General features: G+C 35.6%; 1 protein-coding gene across 1 annotated transcript in view; it reads left to right on the top strand.

Moving 5' to 3' along the window:
• Pat1 (Protein interacting with APP tail-1) overlaps positions 1-14,589 on the top strand; it is a 265,102-nt gene that overhangs the window by 91,560 nt on the left and 158,953 nt on the right. Inside the window, exons 6-7 of the mRNA XM_090404192.1 lie at positions 9,232-9,288; positions 9,395-9,427. Of these exons, the coding sequence (XP_090260318.1) occupies positions 9,232-9,288; positions 9,395-9,427 (90 nt within the window). The remainder of the gene's footprint in view (positions 1-9,231; positions 9,289-9,394; positions 9,428-14,589) is intronic.

Raw genomic sequence — 14,589 nt, forward strand, 5'->3', positions numbered from 1 at the left:
GTCTTTGGTCAAGTGTTTTACTTCTGACCCAGCTCTCAGATCCATAAGTTAAAATTGTCTTGTATACAGCTAATTTAATGTTTTGACTAATTTCTCTCTTATTCCATATGAAGTTATTCAGTTGACTTCCTACCATACCAGCTTTGTTAATTATGTTGTCTATTTCCATATTTAATTTACCATCTTCGCTAAAAATTGTGCCTAAGTAGCTGAAATGTTTCACTTGTTCTGTAGGTTCTCCATTCACAATGCAGTTGATATTTTCATTGCTACTGCCTATTTTCATTGTTTTTGTCTTCTTATTGCTGACCTTCATACCATAACTATTACAGTAGCTATTCAATTTAGTCAGGGAATCTTTGCAGACTTGTAGCTGATATATTTAGAAGTATAACATTGTCCACATAAAGCAAAGCTGACATTAACATATCCAATTTTGATATCAGGTTTAATACCATTTTCCTTCATAATGTACATACTTGTCTGACACCAGATTTAACATTAAACCATCTTCCTGTACTTCAGTTCTAACTGTTGACTTATAACTTAAATAAAGACTAAGTATTGCTTGATATAATGCCCCATTGACACCATATAACTGTAACATATTGAATAGCTATTTTCTTGGCATCTTGTCATATGCCTTTTCCAGATCTACCAAATTTAAATACAGATCTTTGTTATATTCCCATGATGTCATGACATTTGTCGTAAAGTGAAGATCTGATCCTGACAGCCTCTATTTGGCCTGCATCCAGCTTCCACAATACTTCTCAGCTGTTTTTCAAGTATACTTATGTAAATCTTACCAGGAACACTCAGTGAGAAATACCTATGTAATTCTCACATTCAGTTTTATTTCCCTTTTTATATATGGGTACTATGAGACCTCTACTCCAATCATCTGAAATTCGTCCCTTCCCTCTATCCAGGCCTTCTGAACTATGCAGTGCAATCACTGTAATACTTGAGCATTTCTGGTCGAAAATCATCTACTCCAGCTGCCTTTTCACATTTCAGGCTTTTTTGTTTTAATCACCCCTATTATGCCGATCTGGTACTTATCTAATTCCTCAGCTAGCTCCATTTCTTTGCCATTCAGGCCTCTTATGTTGATAGTACTGATCTTGAATTCTGGTGATGTTGATTTGGGGTGTATTTTAAGATTTGTTTGTCCTGGCGAAAACAACAGGGGCCTTGTTTAACTGGGTGACACCCTATCCAGCATGAAATTCTGTCATGTTGTACCATCATTTTAAATTTTGGTTTAAGCCAATAAGAATACAATGTTGGCTAAATCCCAAATTGCCAGCCCATCCTCATTTGTTCAGTATCCAGGTAGATACCTGAAAGGGTACACCATGAGAAGGTGAGGATTGGACATTCGGTCAAAAGCCCTTGTTGGTTTTCTGCATTCCTTTAAAAGCTATGTGGAGGTTTCCTCTCAATTATACAGTTTTGACCCTTAAACACCCCTTCACCAAATAAAAAAAAAATTCTTAATTGTCAATAACCCCTCTCTCACTGTCTCACCTTCAGACTATTTTAGTTTTTACTTCTTTAACAGGTACTTCTGTGGGTGTGTGCTGATTCACTGAAATGGCATCCTTAATTTTTCCACTTTTAAAACACAAACAACATGTATCTAAAATCTTTTACTTTGAAACTGCAAATCCATCAACACTGCTTTGCCTTTTTAATTCCATTTGCACATATTCTCTGGAACAACACTTACAAAGTGTACTCCAACAACTATAACCTCAAGCTTTTTTAAGAAAAAAATGTCTGTAAATGCATTCTCTTGTAACCACTGCTTGCACACAACACCAGTGTACTACAGGTTTCTGCAACCTTTTGTGTATGGATTGATGTAAATTAAATAAATAAATTCTCTGCAAGTCTTCAAGATTCATTGAACAAATTAAATAACTGCATGTAAAAAATTTGATATTAGGAATAAAAAGACTAAAACTGGAGAAATAATAAATACTTTATTTCTTTATAATGATTGAAAGAAATACGAAGTATCACAAGTTTTCCACTTTGCATAATTCTTATTGAAGAAAGCAACTTAAGTATGGAAATAGATTATAATAAGAACAATGCAATATATATCTGAGAGCTGGTTAGAAAGAAAACAGTTAAGGAAAGTTTGGAGACTAATGATGTAAGAGTTATGAAAAAAAAGTGACAAATGTTAGAGTCATATCAGAAGTGGGTTATTTAAATAGTCACTAGAGTAGTAGATTAGTAAAACAGTGGCTTTACTGATCTATTATGATTAGTAATTTAAACAGTGGTATATGATTAAAACAGTGATGTAAAATTTTTAATACATGGATTTGATAAATTTTTATTAAATTTGTATAAATTTAATAAAATTTATGACACTTAGCTTTTGTGTGAAATTTGCACATACTTCTTCAGAGGGAAGATGAGTCTTGATTGGGTACAGAGAAGCTATAATAAAGACACTAGGTAGTGAAACGAGTAATTATAAGTTTTTATTAAAAAAAGAGATAAGAATTTAATTGTTTTTATAATTTCCATTTTTTGAAATGTTATGGTAATGCATATCTGTACTTCACCATACATACATATAAGAAAATCCTGCAACTATAATTTGTTTAATTTATTGTCCTCATAGTTTTGTTTCAATATGTTGAGATGTAGCAAGATAAGGTAAGGGAGGGGGGGGCACCGTATCCTTCAGGAGGAGCAAAGCCGCCCCCACCCCCAGTAATTAAATAAATAACCAGGACTTGCAAATTGTTCATATCAGTACCAGTCATGTTAAACAAGCAGGAAGAAACCGGGATCATCAGACAGCTGCTTCCATTTGTAGAAACTGTTTTTATGAATTTCTGATGGCTTTTGGTTAATTTGAAAATATTTTGGTTGGCTAACTATTTCACCTGAATCCAGGGTTTTGTTGACTCTCCTTGAACAACTAGTAATTTATTTATTTATTTATTTATTTATTATTTTTTTAAACCTGGTGAGGCTGTTTTAATTTATTTATTTTTCCAATTAATTTTGTGTGAACATCTTGTGTGCATTACTGTATACATAATAAGATCATTAATCATTGTGGGGCTAATATAATTTTAAGAAAAATTATTTAAAAAAAAATATATATATATATATATATATATACAGTGGAACCTCGGTTGTCGAATGCCTCTGTTCTCGAACAATTCGGTTCCTGAACATCTTTTCCGAATAAAAAACGCCCCAGTTTCTGAACAGAATTTTGGTTCACGAACACACAAATGGCAAACACGTGCTCCGCGTGCTGAGCTGCAAGGTGGGAAAGCGTCAGTTACACGGCAGCCTTCGTTCAGTGAAGACACCTGTCCAAATTTGCACTGAGTTTTCTTGATTTTCTTTGTGTTTTGTTGTTGTTTTTTTTCATAAATTATTATTAATTTATTAATTAAGCCACCATGGGGCCGCAGAAGAATAGTGATAGCAGCAAAGTGAAAAAAAAGTTGTTAGGACCACGATAGAGTTGAAAAAAGAAATCATATCCAGACATGAAAATGGCATTTGTGTCTCGAATCTTGCTATGCAGTTCTGTATGGCAAAATCAACGATATATACAATACTCAAAAATAAAGAGGCGATCAAGAGAGCTGATGTTGCAAGAAGAGTGAAAGTTCTTACTAAACAAAGATCGCAATGATTGAAGAAGTGGAAAAATTGTTGCTGATTTGGATAAACGAGGAACAGTTAGCTGGTGATAGTGTTTCTGAGGCTATAATTTGTGAAAAAGCAAGGCGATTACATGATGACCTGTTAAAGAAAAACCCTGGTACAAGTGCTGATACTGATGTGTTCAAAGCTAGTAGAGGGTGGTTCGAGAAATTTAAGAGGAGAAGCGGCATACATAGTGTGGTTAGGTATGGGGAGGCTGCGAGTTCGAACTGAGAAGCTGCTGAGAAATATGTGCAGGAATTTAGTGACTATGTAAAGGCTGAGGGTTTCCTTACCCAGCAAATGTTCAACTGTGATGAAACCGGCCTATTTTGGAAAAAAATTGCCAAAGAGGACCTACATAACTCGGGAAGAAAAAGCTTTGCCTGGACACAAGCCAATGAAGGACAGGCTGACTCTTTTCCTATGTGGAAACGCAAGTGGAGACTTCAAGGTCAAGCCATTGCTTGTGTACCACTCTGAGAATCCAAGGGTGCTTAAAAAAAATAATGTGATGAAAAGTAAATTGCCTGTTATGTGGAGGGCTAATAGTAGGGCTTGGGTAACCAGGCAATTGTTTATTGAGTGGATCCATGAAGTCTTTGCCCCAAGTGTTAGTAAATACCTTCAAGAAAAAAATTTTCCAATTAGATGCCTTCTGGTGATGGACAGTGCTCCTGCTCACCCTCCAGGCTTGGAGAACGAGTTACTAGAGGAGTCTGATTTTATCAAGGTGAAGTTCCTGCCCCCTAACACAACTTCTCTAATTCAGCCCTTGGACCAGCAGGTCATTTCGAACTTTAAGAAACTCTACACCAAAGCACTGCTTCAAAGGTGTTTTGAAGTGACCTCTGACGCAGAATTTACACTCAGAGAATTCTGGAAAAATCACTTCAACATCCTCCATTGCTTAAGTATCCTTGACAAAGCCTGGGCGCAAGTGACTTACAGGACGATGAACTCGGCCTGGAGGAAATTGTGGCCAGACTGTGTAGCAGATAGAGACATTGAGGCTGAGCATGTTGCTCTTGTTGATGATAGGGCAAAAGCATGGGCTTGGCAGTTGATACTGCTGATGTGGAGGAGTTAGTGGAGGATCACAGGAATGAGCTCACCATGGAAGAACCAGAACACCTTCAGAAAGAGCAGCAAAAGACTGTGGTGGAGGAAATGTCTTCAGACACAGAGGAAGGGATCGGGGAGGTTCCTAGTTCTTTGATCAAAGAAATGTGTGCGAAATGGGGTGAGGTGCAAAGTTTTATGGCAAGATATCACCCTCACAAAGCTGTAGCAAACCGCATCATAAACCATTTCAATGACAGTGCCATGTCTCACTTCAGAAACATTTTAAAACGCAGGCAAAAACAAATGTCATTGGACAGGTTTTTAGTGAGACAGAGGCCCAGTGTGTCTTATGCAGAGTTGACTGGTTCCAAGAGACAGAAAAGAGAAAGAGAAAATACCCCAGAAGGACAGTAACCTAATGTTTTTATGGAAGGGAACTCCCCTTATTCACCTCCTTCCACTTATGCCATCACCTCTCCTCCGTATGTATAGTTAAAGTGAAGTTAAATTTTCGTTTTTATTTTATCTATTCATTGTGTTTTATTCTTTTTATGTAAGATTTTATGCATTTTCATTATGTTTGTATAGGATCTTATGTATGAAGTGCTATTGTAAAGGTTTAAATATACAATCATCTGGGGTTCGGGAACGGATGAATCCATTTTACATTAATTCTTATGGGAAAATGGGTTCAGTTTTTGAACAATTCGGTTTCCGAACAGCCTTCAGGAACGAATTAAGTTCGCCAACCGAGGTTCCACTGTATATATATATATAAAAAGGTTTAATGACTATTACCGAGAGAAAAGATGACAAGATATATTTAAAAAAGATACTACTAGTTTACTAGTTTCGTTACATGAACATCCTCATCATTACATGAATTTCCTCATCCCAAAGAAACCAAGTTTCTTTGGGATGAGGAAAATCTGCACAGAGCCTTATTATAAATTTCTTGCAGTCTATCTCCATCATAGAATATACAGATAGAAATATATTTTTCATAACAAAGTATAATACCTCACACTCTGCCATATTGAAATCGCAATTATAATCTCCCGATTCAGACTACTGGTCTTATTTAAATCATCCTATGGGATCTGTGCATTACCTTTTTAACCTTGGCAATCCCTAATTTGACGACATTGGCAGATAGCCAGATATCCCTTCAGATCATTTCTAGTATGAGAAATATATAAACTAAACACCACCAACAGCCCATGTACAGAGCCCCATGGGATACCTGGCCAACTGACTTCCCCTTGATTCAAACCCTGTTGTATACTATGTACCGATGTTTGTTCTGCAGCCATCCTCTTATCTGTGTCATCAGCTAATCCATTACTTTTTGCTTCAATTTAGTTAATAGGATTTTCCAAGTACAGAGTCCCATGGGATACCACTGGTCAACTGACTTACCCTCAATTAAGTGCCACTCCAAGGTTTGTTCTGCAGCCACTCTTATTTGTGCTACCAGCATCACCCATTCCTGTTTGCTCCAGTTTACCCATTATGATTTCAAGTAGTATTCAATCAAATGCCTTTGCAAATTCTAGTAGATACCATTGCCATTTCCCCTATGTACATTAATTCTTATGGGAAAATGGTTTCAGTTTTTGAACAATTCGGTTTCCGAACAGCCTTCAGGAACGAATTAAGTTCGCCAACCGAGGTTCCACTGTATATATATGAAACATCCTTATTTTAGAAGTTGAATTGAATTACTAAGATAGGACCTCTTTGTATCAGAATTCTGTTCATCTGTTCCTGAATTCTGCCCTTATCCAACTTTTCCAATATCTTAACCACCACTCCTGAGATACTGATCAGTGTATAATTTGCTGCTTGTCTTAGAGCCTTTCTTATATAATGGAACTATCTTGATCTCTTTTGTTCCTTAGGACTCAGCTAGTGCTGAGACTTAGTGGTCTGGTTAGAGGACACTGTCATTTCATTTGCACATTTTTATGACACATGGGCTGATATCTCATCCTGTCCTGAGGTTTTATTCACTTTTAAATTTTTTTAATATCCTAAACACTATTTCATCCAAATCCATTCTCACACTGGCCCCTATTGCAAAACTCAGGAATCCACTGCTTTTTTGCTTCTGTTACTTCTGTACCATTTATACCTATTAAAGTTATTCTTCTATAATTCTTCTTCCTTTTAGCTCCATAGCAAAAGAACTCTTTGGAATTTTCTTTGCCTGATAGGTTAATTTCCTCTCATAAAAAAAAGATACCGATCACTTTTCTTTATTTCTTCTACAACCAATGTGTCTTTTGCGGTTCCTAATATCTGTCTTACTCATACTGATTTTTCATCTTGATTCTAGATGTGCAGACTGACACAACTTTCCTCTAATCGCTTTGACTATTTCCCGTGGTATTGTTCCAAGCTGCCTCTTGGGTTTGTCATAATCATCAACTCTACTTTCACATATGCTCCTTCTTAACTAAAAATTCCACATGACTAACTAACTACCTGTCAGCTCAAGACTGCTTGATCATTCTCCTCAGTCATTAGCATAGTTGTTACCTTGGGGATGGATAAATCTTGTGATCCATTGCCAGATCAGTAAATTCCATTTCCATCCCCCATGTATACTTTCCTTCTTCCAATCTGGGTTCCCATAGTTGAAGTCTTTTCCTCTTACCCCACAATTACTTGCCCAAAGCTGCGTTAAGAGTTCACATCTACATTTTCTTTTGTATGCTTACTATATAGCAGCAACTGGTTTTATTTTATCCTGTTAGCTTGTATATCAAATCAGATAACCCCAAATGCATCTCCTTCCCTTACTTTGCTGTTGACCTTACACTCTTGTTTGTTGTAAGTCATCTGCTCTCATCAGCTTACCACCCCCCCCCCTCATCCTGTTCACTCTATGTTCCCTGAAAATACAACATTTCTTATATTCTATTCCTATATATATTGTCATTTTTGAAGTATGTTTCACTATTGCCTATTATAATTTTTGGCCAAACTCATTCCTTCTTGTTCTTAAGGTCCCCTTTCATCTTTTAATGACTCATATTCAGACATACAAACTTATTGTTTTAATACTGACCATATTGTAATGTGTACAAACATCTTGCATTCTTTGCCTACCAGTTTTACTAGCAAGCTGTCTAGCTTTTTCAAAGCGTTGACGGAAAAGCATAAAATCTATAAATATAAATAATCTATAAAAGCATAAAATCTATAAATAATATCTATACGGTAACAATCCCAGACAAGAAGAATCAAGCTCCCAGCATATTTCTACTGTAGTGATCCCTTTCATCAGGTCAATTTCTTATCAAATAGCCAGAATACTAAGAGCCTACATCAGAGTGGTCTTCAAACCAACCACCAGCATCAGACAGGTTTTAGGATCTCCAAAAGATAAGGTGCCATTCTACAAATATCCAGGAGTATATTACATTCATTGCTCCTGTGGTCTTGCCTACATCAGACAAACTTCACGGAGTTTAGAGATCAGACAAAAAGAACATGTTGGTGATGTAAACCACAACGGAAGTATTTCTTCCAGCATAGCACATCATTTCTGTACGTCTAACCACACAATAGAGTGGCAAAACAGCTCCATGCCATATTTGGATGACGACTACAGACATCGTTTATTCAAGGAAGCCACAATACTGTTAATAACCGGCAGAAACCTCAACAGAAATCAGGGTACTATTCTGAACAGTTCGTGGAAAAACCTGATCCTTTCTCTAAATCCATCTGAACTACAGCTAGCCAGTAATTACATTATGCATTTACAACAAACACGCATGTGTGATAATGAATAAGAACAATAAGTCCTTTCAGTCTCTGTCACACGAATGTGTAACCTTAGCTACTAGATTGTTTACAACATTTTTATGTTCCTTTCAATTTGCATTTACTAGTTTTTTATGCTTTTCCATCAACGCCTTGATAAAGCTAGACAGTTTGCTAGCGAAACTGGTAGGCAAAGAATGTAAGATGTTTGTACGCATTACAATATGGTCAGTATTAAAACAATAAGTTTGTATGTTTAATTATCAAACGACCAAATATGTTTTATTTAGACTCGTATTCAGATTTAAGACCTGAGAAACTGCATTCAGAATTCTTTGATCTTTCCCATTCAATTACCCATTTGCTTTATGGGTGCTTGCATTCCCCTCTGAAAATCCTGGTTTCCCTGATTTTTGCACTTCCATTCTCTTATTGTTGAACAAATTCATTCATTTACAGTATCAACTCCTGATTTTTTGGAGGTACACAAAGTATGAGCTTGTGAGTCTATTTCATAAGTTTTTTTTTTTTTTTTGTCAAGAAAAGCAACAACATTGTTACGTGATACTAAAGTTCTTGCATTTTAGATTTCATAAAAAAATGAATGTACCTCTTCTTTTTTCGATTTATCCTCTTCATTGTTAAATATAAAGCAATGTTTTATATTTGACAATGAATTCTTTAATATCTTTATAGGCATATAATTGGAGTTTAGAAGCCCTGAAGGAATTGAAGTCTTGTTTACCTTGTAAAGTAAGTATATTTTATGAAAATCAAAAACAAATAAAAAAGAATGACTGATAAATGAACACAAATTTTGAATTCGGAAATAATTTATTTGATTATTTTTTACTTTCAGATAATTGTAGATGTTCTACGGCATGCAGCCAAGGTAAGAAAGTCATAGTTCTGATAAAATGAAACTTACTAATTAATGGTTATTTAAATTTTAAATATTGTGCGTGCTCTGCCTTATGTCATTTTTTTTGTTTTATTTTGGCTTGAATGACTTCTTTCCCCTAACTATTTTTAGTCATCATGCAACTGAACACAGCTGTTTCACATCTGTTTTGTTTGTGCTCTATTTTATTTGCTTTTCGTTTCAAAAGGCTTATACTTTTTTTAGCATGTACTATAACTAGCAGTGATTTGCATATCTCCTACCCAGCATTTTTTTATTATTATAATATGCACTACTTAAAAATGATACTGCATTTCCACTTGAAGTAGTCTCACAGGTCTGGTATAGTGATAATTAAGAAGGCTTCATAAGTGTGTGTGTGCGTGCGTGCGTGCATGCATGCATGCATGCACATGCATATGCTTTCACTTAGCATTGTGGTTTGAATATTAGTTATGTAAAAGTCACACTGCATTATACATCTTTTTTTAGTATTTTTGAGATGTGGTAGCCACTGGAATAGCATCCATATAGTCACTATAGAATTTCTGAGGATAATATATTACTAGGTAAATAGGTTCTGTAGTAGAATATCAGTGAAGTGAGTCTTATCATCAAACTTTGTATATATACATGTGTAAAATATAGCAATAGCTAGGAGTTTGCATCCCCCTCCCATCCAACATTGTACCAAGAGATATTGGAACCATAACATAATGCATCCCTGTAGCATTTAATTTATGTATAATCTAGTGTTTGAGGTTTTGCATTTTCAGGTTTGATTGACTTATTCTCTATACACTAGTAGTTTTATCTTTATAATTCTTAACTTTATTTAACATTTATATTGTTAAGTGTTTTCCTTCATTCATTTCTTTTCTCTGCAAAAGAATGACTGGGGATTAAAGTTGCCTAAGAATATTGGAGTATCTCACCTAAATTATGCTGATGATTTAGCCTTATTCACAAATAACATGGAAGAAATGAATGCCTGTGTTGATAATTCTTGAATTTAACTTCTTCTGCAGTTATTAATGGGTCCTTAAGCTTCCATAACCCATCCAAGGTATTGTGATTATGTAACCATGATTTCAGGATAAGGCGATTAGTCCTGTGCCTATAAGTATCCTTTGTATGTAAATTGTGTCTGTTCTTCTGACAGGTTTTCATATATGCTGGATGAAAAACCAGATTTTCTAGGAGGGAAAACCCTGCCACTCCATATGAGATCTGCCAACTCACCTTCAGTTGAAAAGCTCTGTAGTTTGAATTCAACTAGGTTTGTATTAAATTTAGTTTAATCCTTTATCCAAGTAAGCAAATAAAGTTTACACCTGAAGTATCTTCAGGACTGAGGCCACTCCTGATAAAGGTGGACCAAGCTCTCATCACTCCTTGTCTTAGTATCTACCATAATGCAAAGCACATCTCCTTGCAGACATGTATAATGCTATGCATTAAGGGAAGGACCACTACCCAGACCGGTTTCGACCTTTATTGAGGTCTCGCATAAATGTGTAAATAAATATGACTTCTCCATTGCTCCCACCTTGGTATCACCACTTCTGGGTCTTGCTCCCACTAATGAGACCTCAATAAAAGTCAAAACCGGTCTGGGTAGTGGCCCTTCCCTTAATGCACAGCACATGTCTGCAAGGAGATGTGCTTTGCATTATGGGAGATACTAAGACAAGGAGTGATGAGAGCTTAGTCCACCTTTACCACGAGTTGCCTCAGTCCTGAAGATACTTCAGGCATAAACTTTGTTTGCTTACATTTGGATAAAGAATTAAACTAAATTTATTATAGTCTAACCAAGTGGGAAAAAAACTTCCAACATCTTTCTCTAAATCCAGAGTAATTTAATAATAAGGTGAGACACCTTTTAGCAATTCGTATAGGTAAATATGACTTCTCCATTGCTTCCACCTTGGTATCACCACTTCTGAGTCTGGCTCCCACTGACGAGACCTCAACAAAGGTTGAAACCGGTGTGGGTAGTGGCCCTTCTCTTAATGCATAGCATTATACATGTCTGCAAGGAGATGTGTTTTGCATTATGGGAGATACTGAGACAATGAGTGATGAGAGCTTGGTCCACCTTTACCACGAGTTGCCTCAGTCCTGAAGATACTTCAACTAGGTTTGTTTATCGATAATAAAAAACAAATAAAGGTAATGAAAATAGTAATAAAGTTGAGTCTGTCATCTTTCTTAAAGAATGTGCTATAGAGCAAGTCCCTCACTTTGTTTATCTTGGTAGCTATGTTAAAGTAGGTTAGGAATTGATTTATTTTCAAAAACTTATAGAAATTTGTATTAATTATTGTTTATGCTAAGGGGAAACTTCCCACTTCATAGTGCAAACTTTGGTTTGCTATCACTTCAATGAATCATTTAATCAATTCCTGTTTTTTAATACAAACTGTTCTTTCATTTGCTCACTTGATTGTGAAATATATTTATCCATCTTTTATAATAAAATGTTGATTACAGAAATTGCATTTAATTTGCAAAAAAAAAAAAAAAAAAAAAAAATTAAGTTGACAAATACAGCAAATTACCAGTATTAACTATTGTTTATGCTAAGGGGAAACTTCTCACTTCATAGTGCAAACTTTGGTTTGCTGTCACTTCAGCTAAACTCAAGAAGATGGAAGCAATGCTTTTTGTTCCTGTTATCTTTGTATGTGTATATTCCATTGACATACACATCCCATATTCATTTTAAAAATGCTAAGATTTCACATTCCTTCCAAATAAAAGTGCACTTCAGGAGACCCTCTTTTTCATTTATTTTCCTTCAATCATTTTGTTTTTCTATATACATTATCATCATCATCATCTAAGACCTCCAGGGAGTCAAGGACTCATTGAGGGAGGCTATAAATGATCCAAACCAGCTGTCATACTTTTCCTTAAATTCATTCACACTAGATGCACTCATCTTAAAGGCAAGCTATTCCACTCACTTATTGTTCTGTGAGAGAAAAACCTAGTTCTTACTCCTTTCCTCACTGTGAACAAACTTAACTTCCATGGATGCCCTTGTGTTCTCTCCCCACTTTTCATATAGCGAAAGATTTCATCCTATAACACTCATTCAAAAGTTTATAGACCTCAATCATATCACCCCTCTTTCTCCTGTTAACTAGTCTGTAATCTAGAATCTACAATCATAATTTAAATCCCATAATCCAGATATAATATTTGCAACTCTTCTTTACAAAGATTATATCTTGATTATAGGATTTAAATTACGATTGTAGATTCTAGATTACAGACTAGTTAACAGGAGAAAGAGGAGTGATGTGATTGAGGTCTGTAAACTTTTGAATGAGTGTTATAGGATAGCGTATGATGAAATTTTCCACAGCCTCTTTATCCCCTTGGAATCCAGGAGACCAAATCTGCACACAATAATCCAGGGGTGATCTTATCAAAGCCTTATAAAGAAGCAAAATGACTTACTTCCTTATCCTTACATATCAAGGTTTGCTTCAACATCGCAATTATCCTCTGAGTTGTATTTGCATCTTTTGCTATGTGACTTTTAAACTTTAAATTCTATTCACCAATACACCAAGATCACTTGCCTCCTCAGTTTTTTGTAGTATAACCCTGCTAATATAATATGCTGCTGGAAATCTAATCATGCCAAAGTGCATAACTTTACCCTTACTAACATTAAAATTATAGCCATTTTCGTTTGCCCAAATTTCCAGCCTATTCAAATCATTTTGTAAGTGCTGAATATCAGTAGCATCCCTGATTGCTCTGCCTATCTTCACATCATCGCCTCAGGTGGTGTACCTGAGGTACACCACCTTAAATCTGACAGATTCATACCCACCGTATCTACTTTTTGATATGTCTTTCAACCATCCCCTGATCCAAGTCAAGAGTTTGTATTCCAATCCCATATTCTACAGTTTATGCAACAGCCTTTTGTATGGTATCCTATCAAATGCCTTAGAAAAATCCAACATTATCTTTACCAATTTGGCTGTAACATTGTTATAAAATATGAACCAATTCTAAAACATGACCTTCGTTTAGTAAACCCATGCTGCTCCTTGCATAGTATAGCTTGCTTGTCTACCCATTTCTGTATTCGAGTTCTTACCAACTTTTCAAATCTTCACTACCACACCAGAGATACTGATAGGTCGGTAGTTAGACGCATCAGTTTTTGCACCACCCTTATACAATGGAACTAACATACGTTCCTTCCATTCCTGTGATATCATTTCTGAGCTGAGACTCAAGTTATACAAACATGTGAAAGGCCTAGCCAAATCGGCTGAACATTCCTTAGCAAATGGACTGATATTCCATCTGTTCCTGTAGACAAATTCTTATCCAGGTTATGCAACAGCTCTTCAACCTCATTTTCATGAAACTCTAACTCTTCTTCCAATGTAGCAGTAGCACTGTGCACCTGGTTACATACACCTGGTTGATATATCTTAGCAAAGTGAGCACTCATTAATTAAACAATCTCATTAGCTTCCAAGACTCAAGTACTATCTGTAATCAATAAAGTTATTCTTTCACATTCATTCTTTCTTTTGCTTGTGGCATAATGATAAAATTCTTTTGGATTGCCTTTACCTTGCATGGCCAATTTCTTTTCATGCTCCGATTTAGCTTTCCGCACAGTACTCATTATTTTTCTGGCCTGAGCTTTATATATTTCATAACTCCTCTCATTCTCGCAATATTCTTTCCACATCATCTTGTGGATCTCTTGCTTTATAAGGTTGCACATCCATTTCATTCACAACCTATTTATTCTTTGAACACTAGGGATACATTCAGATACCACCTTATTTAACTGTAACTATAGACATTATAAATTAATGTATATAGAAAAATGCTACTTTGGCACATGCTTGAGGATCAGAGGAGAGTGCCATTCTGGGGTCGTCATGACATGAAAAAATCCACTATCTGAAGATGCTATTTCCTAAGCTATTCAGATAATAGCGTTCACTGTATTTCTTGACTTTCATTACATTGCACGATAACCAAAATTTTGTTGCATGTATTAAACATGAATCTCCAGGAGAAACCTCTTAATCAGGAATACATAATCTCTGTACTTTATATGTTAATTTTGCCTTTATAAAATTCCATTTCTTAGAATATTT

This window comes from Typopeltis vanoorti, chromosome 2, assembly GCF_054136105.1.
Source record: "Typopeltis vanoorti isolate ZY-2024b chromosome 2, IOZ_Tvanoo_1.0, whole genome shotgun sequence".
NCBI classification, from domain to species: domain Eukaryota; kingdom Metazoa; phylum Arthropoda; class Arachnida; order Uropygi; family Thelyphonidae; genus Typopeltis; species Typopeltis vanoorti.